Genomic DNA, 21912 nt, shown 5'->3' with positions numbered 1-21912 from the left:
CTGGGGCAGAAGACTGGGGCCCAGATCCCTGGGTCTTGATGACTGGCAGAACTGATTCTGGTTTGGTGTCTTCAGCACCCCAGAGGTGAAAAGGGCAGGCGTCAGGGAGAAGCTGGGTGTCAGGGGTACTGGAACCAGAGTCACAGTCCTCGTCATCGAGTTTATTAGACAGGGCACCTCCGGGGGACCTTCCATGCAGTTTCAGCCCCCCCGGGGGCAGGGACGGGGACAGCCATGTGGAATGGCAGCAGGGCCTGACCTTCCCCCCCTTCACCCCCTCCCTCAGCCCTTGTGCAGACGGGCCAGGTGGGACCCACCTTCCACCACCTTCGTCTGTGGTCAGCTGCTCTGCTGCACCCTGGCCCTGTCCACCCTGCTCTGGACGCGCACAGCGCCCTGTGTGGCTTGCATTGGAGCATGAGTTGCCCTGGAATGTGACTGTGTGTGCAGCTCTCCCACCAGCCTGGGGCAGGGCCGGGGTACCAGAGGAACTCATCAATGTCCTCAACATTGCCCAGCCCAGGACTGGGTACACAAGAGCCTTGGGAGATGTGCATCAGGTGACTTAAAAGGGTGGACAGATGGATGAAATGGGATGTGACACACAGACACGTCCCCCCTCGCTGGGGAAGGTGCTCCCTTCAAAGCGCGCCTCCCTGTACATCCTACCTGGCCTCACTACCTGTCTCCTGACCAGCAGCTGTGAGATTGTATGGCCAGGCTCCTGGAAGGAGTGACACCTGTTCCTTCCTTCCCCCACTGGGACTTCCCAAACCTTAACGGGACCTAAAGGGGCACCAGAGTGTTCTGAGCAGACAAGGCTCCGTGCAGTACACTGCCTGTCTCCTAAATCCTTCCCCTCCTCACCCGCTTGCCCACCTGCACTGAGATGCAGGATTATCTTCCATCCTGTTGCTCTCTTTTCCCAGAAAAGGTATGAACTTTCTTTGGAATGAAAGCTCTCGTTATTTTCATGCCAAAAACATGGCTCCTACCTTTTTCTTTCTCCTTCCACACAAGCAGGGCTCTGGTCCCTACCATTGCACTGAAATGACCTCTCACCAGGTCAAACCTTGCTGTCCTCTGGCTCTTGGGCTCTCTGTCCAGTTCTCAGCACCTCTGGCTACTTCCTCCTGGCCTCTGCCTACCTCGTGGTCATCCCCTGTGACTCCCTCTGATACATCCTCTTCTCCTCTGCCACGGATGTGGGTGAGGCTCCTGCCAGGGTCACTTCCCTGTCAGCATTCTCCTCCTAGGTCACCTCATCCAGCCCCATGGCTTTCAATTCTCCTATATGCTGATGTTTCCAAAACTTACATTTCCAGCCATGGCTTCTCCCCGAAGCTCACATATCCGCCTAGTCACCGGATACCCCGCCTTGCTTTCTGGCAGGCATCTACAACTTGACGTGTCCAAAGGATGACTTGGTCCCTCCCGCCCAAATCCTGATCCCTTGCTCCGGGTGCCCTTCCAGGCAACACACTGCAGCTTGGTGCTGCACAAGCCTAAGAGTTCCTCTTTCCACCACTCTGGCTTCTCACTTCCTGTCCTGCTGCCTGTGCTCCACTTACCCCTGCTGTGGGTTCAGCCCCCAAGCCCCCAGACCTGTTCCTCCATTTCTCTCCATCCTCACCAACTCCACTTTGGTCCAGGCCACAATCAGCCCGGAGAGGACAAGGACACCAGCCCCTAACTCTTTATTTCCACTTTTTACTCATAATGTAGTCTCAGCACAACTATACAGTGCTGTTATTTTGTTGTTGTTGTTGTTAAAAATAAAAATATGATGTCGTGCCTGTGCTCAAAACCCTGCGAAGGCTTCACATGAGATCTAGAAAAATGTAAATTTCTTACCAGGACCCCCCCAATGGGCACTCAGCCTACACTCTGTCCTCACCCAGGTTTGCTCACCCCATTATTGTGCCTGCAACGGGGGCTCCTCCCAAACCCATGACTCCCACAGAGCTTTTATACTGCCTTTGGTGGCCCGAGTGCTTGTCCTGTCCCTTCTTTCCTTGTCACAAGTCCCATATCTGTTCAAACGTTGCCACTGTGGGGAGGTCTTCTTGGGACACCTCATCCAAAGCCATCTCTGCCCCATCACTGTTCACCGTCACCACATCCTGCCTAGTGTTAAAGCACTTCTCAGTAACTGAAATGTTTCTTATTTGTCTGTCCTGGGCTTCGAGAAGAGCAGGACCTTGACCGTCTGCCCACCGCCATGTTCGAGGCCCGGCCTGGGTCCAGACCAGGTTGGCATGGCACTCAATAAATACTTCTCGAATACTAATACTGAAAACAAACAAAAGAAGTGGGTCGTTCTTATCCTGTCCGTTGTGCTTGCTTCCGAGTCTCCAGGGTTCCCTCTGGGCAGATCTCTGAATCTTTCTCCATTTCTGCCTCTCCGGCACTATGCAGTCTTGTGTGTCTCTGAGACATCTCTCCTCTGATTTGTGCACCTCTGCTCCCTCTCTGCCCCTCTTCTTGTCCTCTCTGGGTCACCCACAGTGTCTTCAACTTTTCCTATTTTTGTAAGTCTCCCAGTTTTGGTCTCTTATGTCCTCATCCTTCTTCCCCTCCCTTTCCTCCCCCAGCTCCCTCTTCCCATTGCCCCTCCTCCCCAACTCCCCCTGCCTTGTACCCATCCTCCACCTCTTTCTTGCTCTCTGGCCTTTGGACTCTAGAATCCACTCCCCCCACCAGTTCTACCTCCTCCTCCACCAAAGAATCTCCCCTCCTACCCAACTTGTCTCTTCTGGCTCTGCCTCTCTTCTTCCTGTCTCTCCATTTAGCATCCCTACACTCAGTGCTCCTGTCTTGTATTCCTTCCCCCACATTTTCTACCCACGCTCCCTGAAACTGCCCCCAGGGGATTCCTCCCTGGTCCCTTGCCCTCCAGGCTCTCCCCATTTCTTGTCCACCCACAGGGCCCCTGAGGGGACCTCCCAACACCCAGTCAAATCCCATCCCCCCTCTGCTCTGCTCCTTTCTGCTGCCTCAAGTCACTAGGGCAGAGGCTACCAAAGCCCCTGTACCACCTTCCTTCCCATCTGTGTCTGCAGCTGTCTCCCCACCAGACTGGGGGCCCTAGAGGGCAGGGCAGGGTCTGAGGCATCTCCAACCCCCAGCATCACCAGGCACAGGGCCTGGCACACAGGAGACCTTGGGGAGTATTTACTGAGCAAATGAAGGGATGGCCACTATGCACCGCCCCTTCTGAATCTTCACTGGCCTTCAAAACCATCCCCCACCACCCCCACAGCCCTTGCTTTGCTCACCTACAACCTTCTTCTCCCCTATCCCACAGCATCAGCCCCGTTCACCACTTTCCCAAGTGGCTCCTTCTAACACCCACATCGGGTCCTGCACTTCTGCTGCTCAAAACTCTCCTGTCTCTCCTCACTAGCCTCAGAACAAAGCCCAAACTCCTGAGCCCAGAACTCCAGCACCTTTCAACTAGGTTAGGTTCTGCCCAAACCTCCCACCCTCACCCTGTCGTCTGGGGTCCCAGAACTGTGAAGCCTGTCCCAAATACAGCACGCTATGCCACTCCCCCTGGCCTTTGCCTGAGTCACCCCCTTCATCACTCAGCAGATTCCTATGCATTCTTTTTAAACCTTGGCTGGGCATTGTTCTCCAGAAAGTTTCCCTGAGTACAGCCCACTCCTGGAGCTCGGTTACTCTGTTCTCTGGTCAAGGTGTCCATCATGGTCCCTGTCAAGCACCAGTAGCCCTGCCTGGATTGCAGTTTTTGACTCCTCCTTCTCGAGAGCAGGGGTAAGGTCTGTTTCATCCCTAGGGGATCCTGATTCCAACACACTGCCTGATATGGTGCCAGAGGCACAAAAACGTCAATGAGTGAAGGGCTGAATGAATGAATGAATGAATGAACACAAATGCCTAAGTCCCACAGAGCTTCTCTTGCACACCAGACACCGGGCCTGTGCTTCAGTGTTTTATGTGATTATCTGCTTCCTCCCGGGGAATGTGGGTTTCAAGGGCCAGTGCCTGTATTTGATGCTGAATTTCAGCCTCTCTCATCTTTGATTTCCTGCCTCCCTTTTGTACCCTATTCACATTATGCTTCTGTGTAAAGCCATTCTGTGGCTCCCTGCTGCCCTCGGAATGAAATCCAAACTCCTGACCTAACCTACAAGTCCCTGGGCAGCCTGGCTCTGTCTACATCTCCAGCTTTGTATTGTCCCAGCTGCACCTGCCTCACTACACTTTAGCCCTCCCTGGAAGCTCTTCCTGCCCCAGGGCCTTTGCATATGCTGTTCTCTGGCTGAGACACTTCCCCCAGCTTCACTTGGCTGATGTCTGGTCATCCTTTCAATGTCAGCTAAAATATTCCTTCCTTTTAAACTGGGTTACACCTCCCTGACAGAGCATTTCGGATTTCTCTTGTGTCCGAACTGTTACTTGCTGTTTGTATATACTAGTTGCTGTTTGATTAATGTCTGTCTCCTGCACAAGATGCAAACTCTATGAGGACGTTGAGGACCCCGTCTGCAGGCTCCCTTCTGTAGGCTCGGGATCCAGCACAATGCCTAGTGCTTATGTACACAAATACATTTCAAATAATGAATGAACGAGTCACACTCAGTGCCCGTGATGTTCCCTCCCTGGGGCCCTCCTGGTACACAACAGGCACTTAATAAACCCTTGTGGAATAATGAATGAAAATGAATGAATGCCCACGTCCGTTCCTTGTTACTTTGCCTTTCCGCAAGCCTTCTCTTCACCTTTCCGCCTCTTTACATAGGGCATATATATAGTTTGTAGGTAGAACTATATATTCGTGTGTTAAGCGCCCCTCTCCAGGAGTTGGGCTGGGCTGGGAGTCCCTCCCTCCCCCCGCCCCGCCCCCACATGCACACAGCAAAACATTAAAAAGAAAACATCTCAAAACTGCAAAAAAACTCCACAGCCCTCCCCCTCCCCCCATCCCACAAAAAAAATAAAACACGACGCCCCCCCCAACGGCCCCCGCCCTGGGGGGTCCCGAGCCGAGCGCGGGGCGCGGGGCGCGGGGCGCGGGGCGCGGGGAAGGCTCAGCAGTCTCCAGCGCGCTCGCGGGGAGGGAGGGGCGCCCCGCCCCCCTCCCGGCAGCCTCGTTGCACGCGCGCCCGCGCACGCGCCCCGGACACGCCCCCTCGGCGCCCCACGGCGCGCCCCTACACCGGCGTGGTTTTCCTGTTGAGCGTGTTGGTGTTGGAGGCGGCGGCCTCCTTGGCCAGGGTCCCGGGGGCCGGCGCGGCGGGCGCGGGCGGGGCGGGCGCGGGCGCGGCCGGCGGCCCGGTGACCGTGACCGTGACGCCGCCGCCCGCCTCCTTGGGGAAGGCGTTGTGCAGCGTGAGGAAGCCGGGCGCCCCCCCGCGGTCCCGCTCGGCGCCCGCCCCGCCGCCGCCCGCGCCCGCGCCCGCGCCCGCGCCCGCGCCCGCGCCTCCGTACGCCGCCGCCCCGCCGCCGCCGCCGCCGCCGCCGCCGCCGCCGCCGCCGCCGCCGCCGGCCCCCGCCAGCCCCGCAGCCACGCTGCCCTTGGACGGGTCGCGGCTGAGCGTGTACATGGAGATGTCCGTGGAGGCGAAGCCCGGGCCCCCGGCGCCGCCGGGAGAGGCGTCCCGCGACGGCGACGGCTCGCTGGAGCGGGAGCTAGAGCGGGAGCGGCGGCGGTAGCGGAAGCGGTAACTGGGCAGACGGAGGATGGCCGAGGGGCCGCTCCCGCCACTGCCGCCCGCGCCCCCGCCGGCCTTGAGCAGGTCCGAGCGAGACTGGCAGTGCGCCTCGCGGCTGCGCTCGATGTAGATGTTGACGGCCAGCACGCCGATCACCTCGGCCAGGATGAACGACAGCCCGCCGAAGTAGAAGGACCAGCCGTACGAGTAGTGGTTCTTCTTCTCCTCGTCCCGCTTCGGGCCCGGCTCGCCCGCGTTGGCCGAGATGTACACGATCACGCCGATGATGTTGCTCAGGCCTGGGCGGGGACGGTCAGACGGGAGCCTGGAGGCCACCCCCGGCCCCGCCCCCGCCCGGCCCCGGCCCGCCCCGCGGCCCCGCCCCGCGGGTCAGAGCTGGGGCCCGGGGGCGCTAAGCACCTCCACAGCCGGCCCAGGCCGTGCCGAAGGGGTAGTCTAGGCTCCACCGCCGGCTGGTGGAAGCCCCACCAAGGCCTCCTGCCACGTCCCAGGTACTCCAGACTCCTCCCCCGCCGATCCAGCCTGAGCCCCAAGCGGGCCTAAGCTCCAGCTCTCGGTGGCATAGGCCACGCCCCAAATGCTCCCTGTCCCGCCCTGAATGGTCCACGTCCCACCCGAGACGGTCTAAACTCCTCTACAGCTGGCCCAGGTCCCGCCCCACGCGGGTCTGAGCTTCAACCCAGGGTGGTGAAAGCCCCGCCCCCAAGTGATCCTTGCCCCCCCATACGTCCTAGGTGCTCTAAACTCCTCACCAGCTGGCCTAGACCCCACCTCACACTGGTCTAAGCTCCACCCCTGGGTGGTGTAAGCTCCGCCCCAAGTGCTCCCCTTCCCACCTCAGGTGATCTAAACTCCCCCCCCAGCTGGCCCAGGCCCCGCACCATGTTGGTCTAAGCTCCACCCACGTGTGGTCTAGCCCCCTCCTAATGCTCCTTGTCCTGGCCTGGATGGTCCTTGTCTGGTACCAGGTGTTCTAAACTCCTCCGTGGCTAATCCAGCCCTGCCCCAAGATAGCATAGTCGGGACTACCCGCCCCCCTCATGGTCCAGGCCCTAGCTGGCCCAGACCTTGTCATGCACAGCCTAAAGTCCTTCCCAGTTGATCTAGGCCCCCTCCTAAATGGCCGAAGTCCCACTCCCAGCTGGCCCAGGCCCCACCTCCACCAGTCTGGTCTAAACCCGGACCCCGCTGGTCCAGATCCTGTTCGGTATGGTCTAAACCCTGACCGTGGGATCCTTGGGTGGCGCAGCGGATTGGCGCCTGCCTTTGGCCCAGGGCGCGATCCTGGAGACCCAGGATCGAATCCCACGTCGGGCTCCCGGTGCATGGAGCCTGCTTCTCCCTCTGCCTATGTCTCTGCCTCTCTCTCTCTCTGTGACTATCATAAATAAATAAAAAAATAAAAAATAAATAAACCCTGACCGTGATGAGTGATCCCCGCCTGGGTTTCCAAGCCCTACCCTGACTAGTCTAACTCGATCCTTAACGTTATAAACCTGGGCTTTCTCCCGGGTCCCACACTCGTTTCAACCCTATTAATGTGGAAATGTCGCTCTGATTCTCCAGGCTGGGTCCCTTGCTGATCTAAACTGTTCTTTCGGGTGGCTCAGTGGTTGAGCCTGCCTTTGGTGCAGGTCATGATCCCGGGTCCTGGGATGGAGTCCAGCATCAGGCTCACATCAGAGAGCCTGCTTCTCCCTCAGCCTATGTCTCTGTCTCTCTGTGTCTCTCATGAATAAATAAAATCTTTTTAAAAACCCAAAAATTAAAAAAAAAAAAACAACCCTCTTCTTTCATGACATCAATCCAGACTGGTCATCTAGTCTAGGCCCACCCCTGCTGGTCTAAAATTTGCCCTCACTAGATGGGGTCCCCCTTGTACCCTAACCCCACCTCCCTGCCGGTCCAGGCGCGGCTTCCCTGCTTGTTCGCCCGCCTTTGAGTCTGGGGATGGCTCAAACCCATCCCCAGAGCACCCCTAGCTCTTTATGCTAAATCCTTCTCCGGACTCCGCCCCCTGGAATTTCCCAGCACTACTCATTTCTTGTAGAAAAAGGGTGCGGGGGAGGGCACGGTGGGGAAACCTCACTTGAAGTTGGTCTGGATGGTTTCCCAGCACCAGCCTCCTCTTGGAACCACAGGGGTTCACGAGGCCCCGCCCCCTAAAACAAGTTCCTCCCTCCTTCTGCGGCCAAATCACTTTCTCCCTCTTCTACCTTCAAGACCTCAATTGTCTCGAGGCCCCACCCCTCCCAAGCCCCGCTCTTCCAGTCTGCGGAACCGCGGGCTTTGGAACCTAAGCTCCCGCATCCCGGAGAGCGCGCTACACACCTGTCAGGGCTCCTTTAGATCCCCGCGAAGACCGCGCGAGGGCGTCACCTACCTTGCCCAGAGGGTGGCGATGGAGCTTAGGAAGAGCCCGGGAAGGCTCCAGACCCCAGCAGGCGCCTGGGGCAGGATGGCTTTGCAAACGCGCAGGCACGAGCGCGCGCGCACACACCACACACACACCACACACACACACACACACCACACACACACACACACACACACACACACACGTGCGCCGGCGTAGGTGGGCCGCCCCAGAAGGCCGCCCCCTCCCTCTGCCTCTCACCTGCTGCCACGAACAGGATCCCTGCTCCCAGAATGATGTTCCTTTTGGACTTATAGACCCGGGAGGCGGCCACGCACACACCCCCGAGCAGCAGCAGGATGGCGCTGAGGATGGGGAAGATGCTGGAGGCCCGGACCACTCCTGCGAGGGAGAGGAGGAGGAGGGAAGGAAGGGTGGGAGCCAGGGCGTCAGGTGCGGCCCTTTCCGCCCCTCGCGCGCTGCGCCTCTGCCCGCTTTCCTCTCCGCTCCTCTCCCTAGAATCCTCCAGTCCCCCCGCTCTGCCTGTGTTCTGCCCATTTCATTTTTTGTTTCCTTCTCTCTCCTCTTTAAAATGTCTCTATTTTTGTCTGATCTCCTCTCCTCTCCCGCCTTTTTCTTCCTCTTTCTTCTCCCTCAGCTTATTTTTTTCTCTCTCCGGGCACACTTTTCCTTTTTATTTCTTAAAACCACTCTTTTTCCCTGAACTTCAGTGGACCCTCCCTCTTTTTCTCTTCTTCCTTCTCCTCTCCGTATTTTGTTCCTTCCTCTACATCAATCAAGTCTCCCGATATCTCACTCACCCCCTTTCTGCCTCGCTTCATCTAGCTGTCTGCGCCCCACCCCCTATCCTTCTGCCTGGCTCCATCTATTGCTCTGGGCTTAGCTAATGTGAGTGTGGCTGTCTGTCTGTCCGTCTTTCCCTCTGCAATCCTTGCCACCCACCGTCCAGACCCCAGCAAACGGATTTTGCGATTTCTGAGCCCCGCTGAGGCCGCAGCCAATCAGCACTCAGGATTTGCCGCGTTCTCGGGGTGGCTACCAATCGCACCGCCGGCTTCCCCAGCCAGCTCCAGGGAGTGCCCAGTCCGCGCTGCAGGTTGCCTCACAGCCCAGGGCGCAGTGGCCAATCACAGCCCAGAAACCGACAACCAGTCACGGAGCGGTGACTCTGCGAGCCCGGGCAGCAAGGCGCCCAACCACCTCCCGGGATACCCCCCCAACCTCAACCCGCCCCAAGGTGAGAGGAGGGGGCGGGTGAGGGATCACCGAACCAATTGGGGTCCAGAGGATCTCAGCATCTGGATGTGGATTTGCTGGCAAGTGCATCCCTGAGCGTCCATCTAAGTGCCTCTCTCCACTGTCCGCGCCCCGGCCCCCCGCCCTGGGCCCAGCAGTCTCCCCCACCCCACTCTGACTCAGACCCCCACGTACGGAGCAGATACTCCGCGCTGTCATGGTCATAGTCCGTGTCCTCCGGGAAATGGTTGATCTTCACGCAGACGCCTCTTTTCAACCCTGGAGGGGGATGGGGGGGATGGTGGGGGGGACTTAAGAGTTGGGGGAACCCCCAATGAGAGAAGACCCCCCCTTACCCAAACCTCTCCTCTTTTTGGGCCTATTGGGAGGTGGGAAATCCTGACTCCTGAGCCTGTCAACATCTGGGACAAACTTTAAGCTTCTCTGGCCTCGGTTTTCCCAACAGTTAAAAAAAAGAAAGGAAAAGAAAACAAAAACCAAAACCCATGCAATAGTCACTAAAAGGCCACAAAGGCCTTTGCCCTGTAACCCGGGCTAGGACACTCCACATCTCTGGCTTTGTTTCCCCCCGCTATAAGAAAAAAAAAAAAAAAAAAAAAGCGCTGGTTTCAGCAATGTCAGGGCGCTCTGCAACTCTGAACTCGTCAACCGGTCTGGAAATGCGTGGGAAACGAAGGCGCGCACAGAAGGCGAGGACTACATTTCCCATGAGGCCCATGACTTGTTGAGTTCAATTGTGAGTGCAGCCCGAGTGGACCATGGGAGTTGTAGTCTCTTCAGTTCTGCCTATAGAAAGAGGGATTCCCAGTCTCTTACCTGGAATTCTCTGGAAGGAGATGGAGTGGCTGGAGCAAGTAGAGGCATGCGAGGAGGTATACCTCTAGGCGTCATGCAGTCTTACCCCCTTCTTCCATCCCAGAATCCTCACATTTCTCACACCCTTTGGGGAACCCATCTTCTCACTTTTGGGGACAGTTCCTATTCTACTATCTCTACCATATAACTGGAGATTGAGATGTAAATAAATATAAATATAAATACATTTAGTTTCCTCGATTCTCCAGGCTCCTTCCAACCTGCAGGGTTTTGCCCATGCTGTGGATTCCGTTCACATTCTTCACTGATGAAAAACTTACCCTGCAAGTGGGCAGCTCACAGGGTACCTGCTTGAGGAAGCTTTCCCTGTGCACCCACGTGCACACACCTCCCATCAAAGTTAGGTCAGTTTCCCCCTCCAGAGTGGAGCAGCAACCTGTGGTAACCCCTACCCTTTGTGTGTTGGGGGTGGGGGGGAGTGCATAGGGTTGCTTTAGGAGTTTCTTCTTCCTCAGCAAGCTGGGAGTTCCTGCCACAGGAAGGCATGGAGTCTGATTCCTCTGTATGTCTCTAGCATTGCCTGGCACAAAGGAGGCCTTCAGAAAAGGATGTTGAACGAATGAATGAAATTAGGAATGAATAGAAGGATAGCAGAAGGGGAGGTTGGAGGCAGAAGATGACAGGGAAAGTAAAGGGGATAAAGGAAAGGATTGGGAAGAAGGAATTTAAGGCAGTGAGTGATTCCACTAACAGCTAACACTTGCTAAGTGCTTCCTAGGTGGATTAACTCATCCAGAGCTCCCAAGAGTCCCATGAAATAGATAATGTTATTGGTGTTGTGCAGTGGCCAAGCGTTGGGAATTAGACTCACACTGCTTGATAATAAAACCCAACTCCATCATGTCCTGATTCTGTGACCTTGTCGGTGTTACTTAGGCCAATTTGCTTCAGTCCTTTAACCTATAGAAAGTGGATAGGAGGGCCTACGTCATGGGGTTGTTGTGAGGATTGATTCCAGGTAAACAGATTTAGCACTTTGCCTAGAACATAATGAAGTGCTCAACTGATATCAGTGGAGCTACCCATTGTCCAGATGAGAAAACAGAGGCACAGAAGGGATTAATCAATGCACAGCTAATGTGTGGTGGAAGCAGAAATAAAATACACAGCAGTTTGCCCTATTGGAATATAAGATTATGGGCTGTTCACCACTGTATTCCAAGCATGTAGAGTAGAACAATGTCTAGCACTTAGTAAGTGCTTAATAAATATTTTTATGAGAGCATGATTGAATGAGTCAAGCACATGAAAAGATGCAAGACATCACTAGCCATTAGGGAAATCCAAATGAAAACCGCAATGAGATACCACCTCACACCCGGTAGGATGGCTACCATAAAAAGAAAGCAAAACAGAAAATAACAAGCATTTGACAAGGATGTGGAGAAACTGGAACCCTTGTGCGCTGTTGGTGGGGTTGTAAAATGGTGCAGCTGTTACCATTCTAAAAATTAATTAATTTTTAAAAAAGTTTTAAAATAAAAAATGTTACTAGATGACCCAGCAATTCCACTTCTGGGTATACACTCAAGAGAATCCAAAGCAAGTTCTCTATGAAACACATGCACACTCATTTTCATAGCAGTATTTTTCACAACAGCCGAAAACAACCCAAGTGTCTGTTAGTGAATGAACAGATAAACAGAATGTGGTCTATACATACAATGGAATATTGTTCAGCCTTAAAAAAGTAAGGGAATTCTGGCATTTTTAAAAATGAATGAATGAATGATTATACACCTCTCAAGGGCAAACTTTTATCCATCAGCACATCCTTTATGGTGTGGTCGGTAAGACTGTGGGTTCAAGTTCTCTCCTTTATTGAATGGGATCACAGTACTTCTCTCAAAACATTAACCATAATTAAATGAGATTGAGCATATAAAGCGCAAGGCACATAGACCCCCCTCAACAGATTAGTGATGATAGCAGTCATGATAACTAACACCTCCTGAGCACTAATCACACACCAGGCACCTCTCCGAGCATTTGACAGGGGTTAATGCACTGGGTAACTATGGCAAACTTAGGGATACTGGACAAAAATGAGAAAACTGAGCATAGAGTTGGAAGACACTCAGGCCCATGTAGATGACAAGTCATAGGGAGTAGATTCAGTGTAGCTGGGCTTCGGAGGTGAGCATATTTAAGGCAGTGGAGTAAGGTGGTTATGGTAGCCATGAGCATGGTCCCTGGAATCAAATTCTCTGGACTCACATGCCAGGACTGCCGCTTCCCAGCTGTGTGGCTTTGGGGCTTGAATGCTCCCGAGCCTCAGCTTCTTCATTTGGCAACTGAGGACAATATGACCTCATAGGGTCTGATAAGAGTTCAATGAAACAGAGACCAGTGCAGAATACAAGGGGACTATGCAACATGCTTCTGTGTATTATCTGACCTGACTAGGCTGAGCCAGGAGCTTATTATGTCCAGGGATAGCAGCGATGTGTCCCTGGGTCTCCCCAGAGCCTGCCTAGCACAGACCTGAGTAGGGGGGAGTGGAGGGAAGTGTGTGCAGCAGTGAGGGTGCACGTGGAAGTGAATTCCAGCCCACCCTGCTCCTCACATGCTGGCTGACCATGTGGCTGACTCCCTTCCTTTTCTGGCCATCAGCTTCCCTCTCAAACCGCTCCTTCACCCAGCACAATTGGGAGGACGATTGGGAGGATTTGGTGAGATAAGACGTGCTAAGTCCTGGGGCACCTGGGTGGATCAGTGGTTGAGCATCTGCCTTCTGCCTTCGGCTCAGGTCATGATTCCGGGGTCCTGGGATGTGGTCCCGCATTGGGGTCTCTGCAGGGAGCCTGCTTCTCCCTCTGCCTATGTGTCTGCCTCTCTCTGTGTTGTCTCTCATGAATAGATGAATAAAATCTCTAAGAAAAAAAGAATGTAAAAGTCCTGAGCACAGAGGCTTTAGATAACCGGCTTGACTAAATGGAGCTGAGTCCAGGGTCTTGATTCCTGAGGAGGGGGCTACACCCACATGGATGCCACCAGCCCCAGGTGGCTCTTGGGCACTTGAAACGTGACAATTGAGATGAGGTATAAGCGTAAAATACGCACCGAATTTCAGACATAGTACGAAAAAATGCATACTATTCCATCAATAATTTTTATATTGATTACATATTAAAATGATAATATTCTGGCTATGCTTGGTTAAATAAAACATATTATTAGCCTTTATATTGATTTTTTATATTGTATAAATTCTATGTATTAAACTATATTCGATGAACCTTCTCCTTTTTCCTTGTTTGAATGTAGCTACTGGAAAAATTTAAATCATACATGTGGTTTGTGTGATGTTTCTTTTGGGCAATGCTGGGTAGGAGGCTGGGATTTTTGGGCTCTCGAGGAAGGGGGAGCTCAAGGCAGTCACCTGAATTCTGAATAATTAGAACAACAACAACAAAATAGAAATGACATAATCTAGCTCTCGCTCTGTGCCCGTTAGTCTTTTAAATGCCTTACAGTTGCAGCTCATTGAATCCACACACAATCCCTGCGGGTTAGGGGCTATTGCCATCCCCAATCCTCGGATAATGGAAACGAGGCACAGAAAGCTTAAATGTGTGGCCCGAGGTCACCCGGCTGTGTGGGAGGTAAACCCAATTCCAATGGGTCTTGTCCCAAAGTCTGTGTCTCAGTCACTCCATCTACTGCGTCTGTTGGGGCAACTCACAGGGACATGGGGATGGAACCTGAAAACCCCAGGGACACAGTGCCCTTCAGGAGGCAATGGCTCAGGGGTCTCGGTTTCTACATTCCTGCGTCCCTTATGGGCTGCAGGCAGGTGGATACATTGCTTTATTCTCCTAGGAAATAAAACAGACCTGGATTCAAATCCAGACTCTACTACCTATTAGTTGTGTGACCTTGGGAAAGTCACTTCACTTTGTCTGAGCCTTTGCTTCCATCTCTAGAAGGAGGAGATAATAGTGGTGCATATTACACAAGGCCACTGTGCACATTCTGCAGCACATGCAGGACAATTACAATAATCAGGAAGCCGGCCTTCATTTTCACCCTCCTGACAACATTTCCTTTGGCTTCCAGGACACCCACTTACCTCATTTTCCCTAACTCTCATGGCTCCTGCTTTCTGAGCTCTTTTTGGTGGGTTCTCTCATCTCTCTTTTAATAATGGACTAGCTAAGGTTGTTCAACTAATTGTTTGGTATGTTTCTCTCTTTGCATTCTCTAGGTGACCTCATTCATCCATATGCAATAACACCCCCCCCCCCAATTTGTATCTGCAGCTCAGACTGTCCCCTGAACTCTGGCCTCATACATCATATCGCTCACAGCCTAGATCAGGGGCCAGCAAACTACAACCCGTGGGCCAGACCCAGCCTGCCAAATCCAGTTAAGAATGGGTTTTACATTTCCTAAGTGATTGAAAAAAATATCAAATGAGAGTATTTCATGGCACATGAGAAAGATACAGAATTCAAATATCGGTGTCTGAACACGAGTTTAACTGGAACACAGCCACGCTCATTCACTCATGTGTTGTCTTTAGTTGTTTTCAGGAGTGACTGTGACAGGGACAGGTCCACAAAGCCTGAAATATTGACTGCATGGCACTTTTCTATGTCCTAGGTGATATCCCTAATAGGCATTCTGAATTTAACGTGTCCAAAACTGAGCTCATGATACCTCTCCTCACAATAAATTAGACCAAGGAAAATAAAATAAAAAGCCCGCCGAGCCATCCTCCGGATGCCCCCTGCATCCCCACCCCTGGCATTCTCAGGCACTCAGGCCACAGCCTTGGGAGAAGTGACTCTCAACCAGGGGGGTGCGAATTTATTCCCAGACTAGAGACACTTGACAATTTTGGTTGTCACGACTTGGGGACTGCTCCTGGCATGGAGGCCAGGATGCTGCCAGGCACCGTACAACGCTCAGGCTGGCCCCCACGGCACAGAACTATCTGTGCCATGTCAGCAGCGCTGAGGTTGAAAGATGCTGTTTTAGAGACACCCTGACTCCAATCTCTCTCACATCCCGTAGCCACCCTGCCAGCAAAACCAGCAATCCCCACTGCCACTGTAGCTTTGGGACACACCCTGAATTCAAGTCACTTCTCCAGCTCTCCTGCTCCCAACTGCAGACTGGCCACGGCCTATTGTCCCTCTTGCCTGTCCCTTGAGTCCTATCCACAGAATGAGAGCACTCCTGTCCGCAATGCAAGTCAGCTCTTTCTACACCTCGGCTCAGCTCAGGAACTCTGGGCAGGAGAGTTGCATTCCAGCTCCAGCACCTAGAATGTGTGAAATCAGGGCCTGTTCTCTCTCGGATTACACTTCCCACCACGTCCCCCTCGCTCATTCTGCCAGTGGCCAGACACACGGGCTCCCACCTCAGGGCCTTCATGGTAGCTGTGACTTTCCTCCAGGGAGCCACATGGCTCCCTCTCTCACTTCCTTCAGACCTCCACTCTGAGGTCACCAGCCCAGTGAAACCCAACCTAGTCTCCTCACCTGCAACTTCACACATGTGTCCTAACGCATTCCATCTTCTCCCCTGTCCTTCTTAGCACCTAGTGCCAGCTAACACCCTGAAGGTTTTGTTTACTTATCTTTCCTATTATTTGTCTCTCCCTCTTGAATATAACACACACAAAAACAGGGATCTTTTGTTTTTTCACTGCCGTAGCCCTGCAATCAAAAACAGTCCCGGCACATAGTATAAAGTCAATAAATGTTGGGCATATGGAAGGATGGATGGATGGATGAATGAATGAATGAATGAATGAATGGCATTCTTATTATATGCCATACGCTAGGGGTCTCAGGATGCAAGCCCCCACATGCGGCTGGTGACTGGTGTTGGTCAGATCAGTGAATGGACATGGACTCGAATGCCCGCAGGAGGAAGGAAGTACCATAATGAAAGAGTGGACAGATAGGAGGCGATAGGGAGCAGAGGTGACTGTGGTGGACATGGAGACTGCATGCCTGATCTGAATGAGCAGCTGCTGCTTGGACTGGCCAATCGTAGACCCTGTAGAATGAGGACCTGCGTTGTCAGATCTTCCACTAGTTCAAAAGAAGCCGGAAATCAGATTTTCAATGTGAAGTCTCCCTATTTTTAAATGTTGGCAACGGATTCAGATTTTGGTTTCAGTTTTAAACACTTGGAACACCAGACAAAGCGTATCTGCACATCCCATCCTTCAGACCTGAGTTTTTGGCTCTGCCCCAGTCACAGCTGGGTGACCTTGGGCAAGTGGCTTAACCTCTCTGAGCCTTGGTTTCCTCATCCCCGCCAGGAGGGCATGCCTGGCCTCACAGGATTAAAGGAGACAATTGCACTCCTCACTCACCAGGAGTGCTCAGCAAAAGAGGAGGAAAGGATGGGAGAGACTGGATGGAGAGGAAGTGGAGGGATCTCGATCTTTTTGATGCTGGAGGAAAGATCTGGGATTGCGTTGTTGCAGATGAGAGCTGTGAGGCTCTGTGTGGGAAGTAACAGATAGCCATCACACAGGGGACAGACCCCAGGTGGGCCTGGGACCCAGGTTTCCTGCCTCCAGCTCAGCTGCCCAGGGCTGTGCAAAGACGCAGCAAAGATGAGTGGGAGGGAGGAGGAGCTGGGGAGGGAGAGGGCAGCAGTGGGCAGGTGAGCACAGGGCGGGGGCAGAGAACTGGAGCCAGAAGGGGGGCTGCAAGATGGACAGCAGGACCCAAGGACAGTGCAGGGATGGAGGCTGCAAGAGGCAGTGGCCTTAGGGTCCGGGAGGGAGGTATTGGAGGAGGGAGAGACGGAAGGAGGTGTGAGTGAGGGAAGATGAAGTAAAGCCGTCCAAAGAACAGAGGAGGCCTAGGGCCGGCAGTGGAGGCTGGAGGACATCCTAACATCCTAACGGAGAGAGGGGGAGAAGCAAACATGACTGGAGTCTGAAGGAGGGAAGACAGGGCAGCGTCAGGAGCTCTGACCAGACAGGGCACCATCATGACGTCTGGGGGATAAAGCCCCAAAGAGGAGGAAGAAGGGGCAGGGGAGCAGGGGACTAGGGGACTAGGGTAGGGTGTCCGTGGAGAGAAGGTGAGAGGGGGCCTGAAGGAGGAGAGACTGCCCAGGAGAGGAGGGGGGGTCCCCAGAAACGGTGAGAGGGAAGGAAGACGAATGCAGAGGGCTCCGTGGAGGGAGGAGGAGGCAGAGGGAGGGGTGGAAGGGCAGGGGGCGCCCAGGAGGCCGGACCAACGCGGCGGCGGAGGCCGGAGGGCCAGGGCGTGCAGAGGCCAGGGCAGTGTGCAGGGGTAAGGGGGACGCAGCGGGGATCGGGATCCGACGAGAGGGGAAGGGGAGGGGGAGGAGTTAGAGGGAGAGGTTTAAGGGGCAGGAGGCGCCCAGGCGGACTGGGCCGCGGAGTGTATGGGGCGGGGCGAGGGGGTTGGGGGGGCTCAGATAAGAGGGGACAGGGAAGGGGAGGGAAGCAGGTAGGAGGGGGAGGAGGAGGAGGTAGAGGGAGGGGTGGGAAGGGGCAGAGGGGGGTGCCCCCCGGAGGCCGGACTGGGCCGCGGAGGCAGGGGCAGAGGGCAGATGTGCGGGGCGAGGGGGGGACTCCGCGGGGCCGGGACCCGACGGGAGGGGAGGGGAGGGGAGGGGAGGGCGAGCAGCGAGCAGCGAGCAGCGAGGGCCACCTGGCCGCGGGGTCCGCAGGGGAGGAGGGGCGCGAGGCAGGGGCCCCCCGCACCCTACCTTCCAGGCAGCAGATCCTCCAGAGCCCCGAGTGCGTGAGGCCGCCCGGGTCCTTCTTCTCCGAGGAGCCGCTGCCCCCGCGGTGGGGCGGCGCGTCGTCGCTGGCGGTGAGGTTGGTGGTGTTGCAGATGAAGGCGCGCGTGTACAGCCAGTAGTCGGTGCTGATGGCGATGGTCATGAGGCCGAAGGCCGCGAAGGCGCCCACCGTGGTCAGCAGCACCTGCACCCCCTTCTCGCACCAGAGGCCTCGCTCTTCGTTCCAGCGTTTCAGCGACTCCAGCTTGACCACGGGCAGCCGGGGGGCCGTGGGCCACCACCGGGGCAGCGGGGGCGGGGCCGTGCCGGCGGCTGGGGGGGGCACAGCGCAGGCAGAAGTGGGGGCCCGGGGCCTGCCGGGCTGGGCGGGGGGCGGCGAGGAGGAGGAGGAGGAGGAGGCGCGGCCCGGGCGGGGGTCAGAGGGCGGCCATGGTCGCCGGCTGGTGGGGGCGGGGAGCAGATAAAGGAAGTCAAGAAAGACGGTGCCTCCCCCACCGCCCCCAACTCGCGAAGATCCCCACTATCTCCTGGGCTGAAGAAACTCCTTCCACTCCGGCTCTCCCGGCCTCCCTTGCTCTGAAAAAGTCTCCCTCTGCCCAGGGCAGTCTTCCCACTAAATCCCACTGGGAGAGATCCACCCCCCCTCCCACCACCGTGCCTGACACTGTAGACACTCCTCCTGTGCCCTCCCGCTCCTCCCCCTGGTCCTCACGTCTTCCCCACAGGGAAGGCCATTCCGCCCCCCCACTTCCAGCCCCAGGGCTTCCTCCTTCTGGAGCCTCGTCCTCCCCCTCGGTCCTACAAGACCTCTAACCTGTAAGACCCCCCCATCACCATTCTCATCTCTTACAGTTCTGCTGGTTCCCATGTCCCCTGCAAGTTTCCCCTCCTCACCTACTGTGTCCTCTACTCAAGAAAAATTTCTCAACCTCTCCTCAGCTAAGAAAAAAAAAAAAAAAAAAAAAAAGTCTTCCCATAGAATCCTTACTGTTTGCAGAACTAAGAACCACATGGTTACCACCACTACCATCCCCACCGCCCCCCCCCCAGTCTCTTCTAGAAAGGAACCCCCTTCCCCACTCAGACACCTCTGTCTCAACCTAAAACACATCTTGAAATCACCAAAAGATCTTAAAGATCAGGATACCTGATCTTCAGAACACCCCCCCCCTGAGCCCTACCTGAGAAATTCTGATCTCAATGGTCTGGGGTGTGACCCCCAGCATTTAGGTTTTTGAAAGTTCCCTGGGGGGGGGGGTGGTTCTAATGCGCAACCACCACGTCTGGTTTCAAAAGAATGCCCCCATCTCCCTCATACCCACTCTACAGCTTCCAACAGTCTCCCTTGGACCAACCCCCATCCCCTACTACATCTTGGACTCAAGCAAAATCCCCACCCTCTGCTTTGCTTAAAGAAGTCTTCCGAAATCTGGCCCCCACTGTCTCTACAACTTAGGCAAACTCGTCATAGCCATCACTTTCTCCTCCTCCATTAAGAAAATTTTCCTCCATGAGCTCCACAGAGGAGCTACTCCCAGGAATTCCTTTCCCCAGACCCTTAGTTCTTCCCCATTGAGAAATCTGATGTGTGACCAGGGAAACCCCCCACTCTGCCCAGCGTCTCCCGCATCCCACTCCTCTGCCCTTCCACTTTCTCCCAATGCCTACAAACCCCGCAATCGTAGCCCTGGTTCTGTTATCTCCATCACACCGATGAACCCCCCCCCCCCAACACTAGATCTCCCCAACTCACTTGGACCTCCTACTCTCTTTGACTTACAAGAACTTCCCCCTACCCCCTTTCCTGGCTTCCCTTTTGTCAGCAAGAATCCCCTTCCTCCACCAACCTCTACTCCTGAAGATTCCCTTCAGGAGCCTCCCCTCCAGCTACTCTTCTTGGGAACCCACCCAACTCCCCTTACTCTTTCACCTGTGCAGGAGCATGCTCTGCAGCCCTACTTTCTTCCCAATGTGAATGAAGCCCCCCATCATAGACAGTGCTCCTCAGAAAATTTTTATCCATGAGGCTGCAAACTCTCTTATTAGTTAGGAATAATTCCCCCTCTGCAACCCCCATGTCTGTTCATTCCCTCCCCAGAATCCCCACCACCACACCCCCAGCCCTGCCGTCTCCACCCCAACCCTCCTCCTTCCAGGCACTCGACCCTGAACAGCTTCCACCACTCACTGTTTCCTAGACTTCTGCCCCAAGCCCCCTGTTACTGTTCAGAGCCTGGAAGCCAACAGGAAACCACCCCCCAACTGGGTCCTGGTACCAGGGTGACCTTGGCCTTCTCCACCCTCATCAGCTGGCCCAGCCTGGGTCGGCTCCTATGAGGGGTGGCTGAGAAAGGTTGTCTATGGGGGGTGTCTCCATGGCAACTGGGCCTAGTGCCCCACACAAGTGTTCCCTCCCCCACCTCCACTAGCCTGCCCACATGCACCGCAACCCGGCCCCATTCATCAGCCCGCTGGACCCTGACATCCCCCAACCCCATCCCTGGGTCTGGCCCCTTCCTCTCCAGACTCTCCTCTCCTCCTCTGCTGGCTTCTTCTCCCCCATCTGTGCCCCTTGCCACCGGCACAACCGCCTCCACTGTCCTAGCAAACCTCTGCTTCCACCCAGGGACTGAGCCCGTGACCCCGAGGTGCACCCCTCCCCTGATGGGCCCCCCACGACCCAGGATAAGCAGGGGAGAGAAACGGATGAGTGAGGGAAATTCTCCATCAAAAAAAAGATTTGGAGATCTTTTCATTTTGTCGATTTGAGGGGCAATCTGTTTGGTTTTAGGGACTCTTCTTTTAGTCCATCTGTCAGCGGCAGCAAAGGAGGAGGGAGCAGGGGACCCCCAATTCTAAAGCTTCCGGATTTGAGAGGGGTCACCAGCCCTTCTCTCTCTGAAGGGGCTGCCTCCTTCCTCCAGAATTAGGGGGGGTCACAGAACCTTCCTTCTACATCCACCCACCTCCGATTAATAAAAAGATCTGTCTCACCTCTGTTAACGATAGGTCAACTCTCCGATGCACTGGGGAGGGGACGATGAGCCCCCCTGTCTGCACCCCCCCAGGAAAACCCTTGTGGCTCCCAGTTCTCACTGCTCCCCCTCCCCCAGCAGCGAGGGACCCAGGCGTCCGACCTGGTTGGGGGGTGGAGATGAGGAGGCGTATGGGGAATGAGGGTGCTGAGGTGGGAGGGGGGCTGAGGGGCAGCTCTGAGCTCGCGCCCCAAGGGAGTGGGGGTCGGGATGGGAAAAAAAAGGTGAGGAGACAATTTGGTTCTCGTGTCGCTGGGTAAAGTGCGGAGCTGGAGGACGGGAGAGGGAGGGAGGAGGGAAGGAGGGGGAGGGGAGACGCTGAGGATGGGGGAGCCACGGAGAGGAGGTGGGGGGAGGGAAAGGATTGGGGGGCAGGGTCTGGGTGGCAGAAGGAAGCTGAGGAAAAAGAGAGAGAGACCCAGAGAGGGAGGGAGAGAGACAGGGAGAGACAAGGAGAAGTGGAAAAAGAGAAGCCCAGAGACTGTGAAACAGAAATGGGGGAGGGAGAAATTTGGGGGAGGCAGCGGCTGGTGGCAGAAGGAAGTTGGAGAGAGACACACACACAGAGAAATAACCAGAGAGGGAAGGGGACAGAGACAGAGTCACAAAGAGAGAAACCCAGAGGCTGGGGGACTGATGGGGGATGGGGTACGGGAGCGGATGGGGGGTCAGAATGGGATAACAGAAGGAAAGAAGAGACAGGGACAGAGTCATCCAGAGAGGAGGAGGAGAGACAGATGGGAAGAGACAGAGACTGGGGAGGGGGGAGAGAAAGGAAGATAGAAATGGGGGGGTGGGGGCAAGGTCTTAATAAAGAGAAGGATGCTCTAGAGAGAGAAAAAGATGGAGAGAGAATGGACGAGAGTAAATAACAAGAGGATTTAGGGGAGAGGGCTCTGATGGGTAGAAGGTGGCTGGA

General features: G+C 55.1%; 1 protein-coding gene across 1 annotated transcript; it reads right to left on the bottom strand.

The window, feature by feature from the left end:
• Nucleotides 1-146: 146 nt before the first annotated feature.
• Nucleotides 147-21820, bottom strand: CACNG8 (calcium voltage-gated channel auxiliary subunit gamma 8). Its single transcript, XM_025985300.2, has 5 exons — nt 20953-21820; nt 17923-18398; nt 9508-9591; nt 8317-8457; nt 147-5977 (listed from the first exon to the last, which is right to left on the bottom strand). Exons 2-5 carry the CDS (start codon nt 18098-18100, stop codon nt 5178-5180), a joined length of 1203 nt encoding a protein of 400 aa, XP_025841085.2. The 5' UTR covers nt 18101-18398; nt 20953-21820; the 3' UTR covers nt 147-5177.
• Between the last annotated feature and the right edge of the window lie 92 nt (nt 21821-21912).

This window comes from Vulpes vulpes, chromosome 1 (genome assembly GCF_048418805.1).
Source record: "Vulpes vulpes isolate BD-2025 chromosome 1, VulVul3, whole genome shotgun sequence".
Classification (NCBI taxonomy): Eukaryota; Metazoa; Chordata; class Mammalia; order Carnivora; family Canidae; genus Vulpes; species Vulpes vulpes.
The sequence above is the reverse complement of the archived record's forward strand: the minus strand, read 5'-3'. Positions and strand labels throughout refer to the sequence as shown.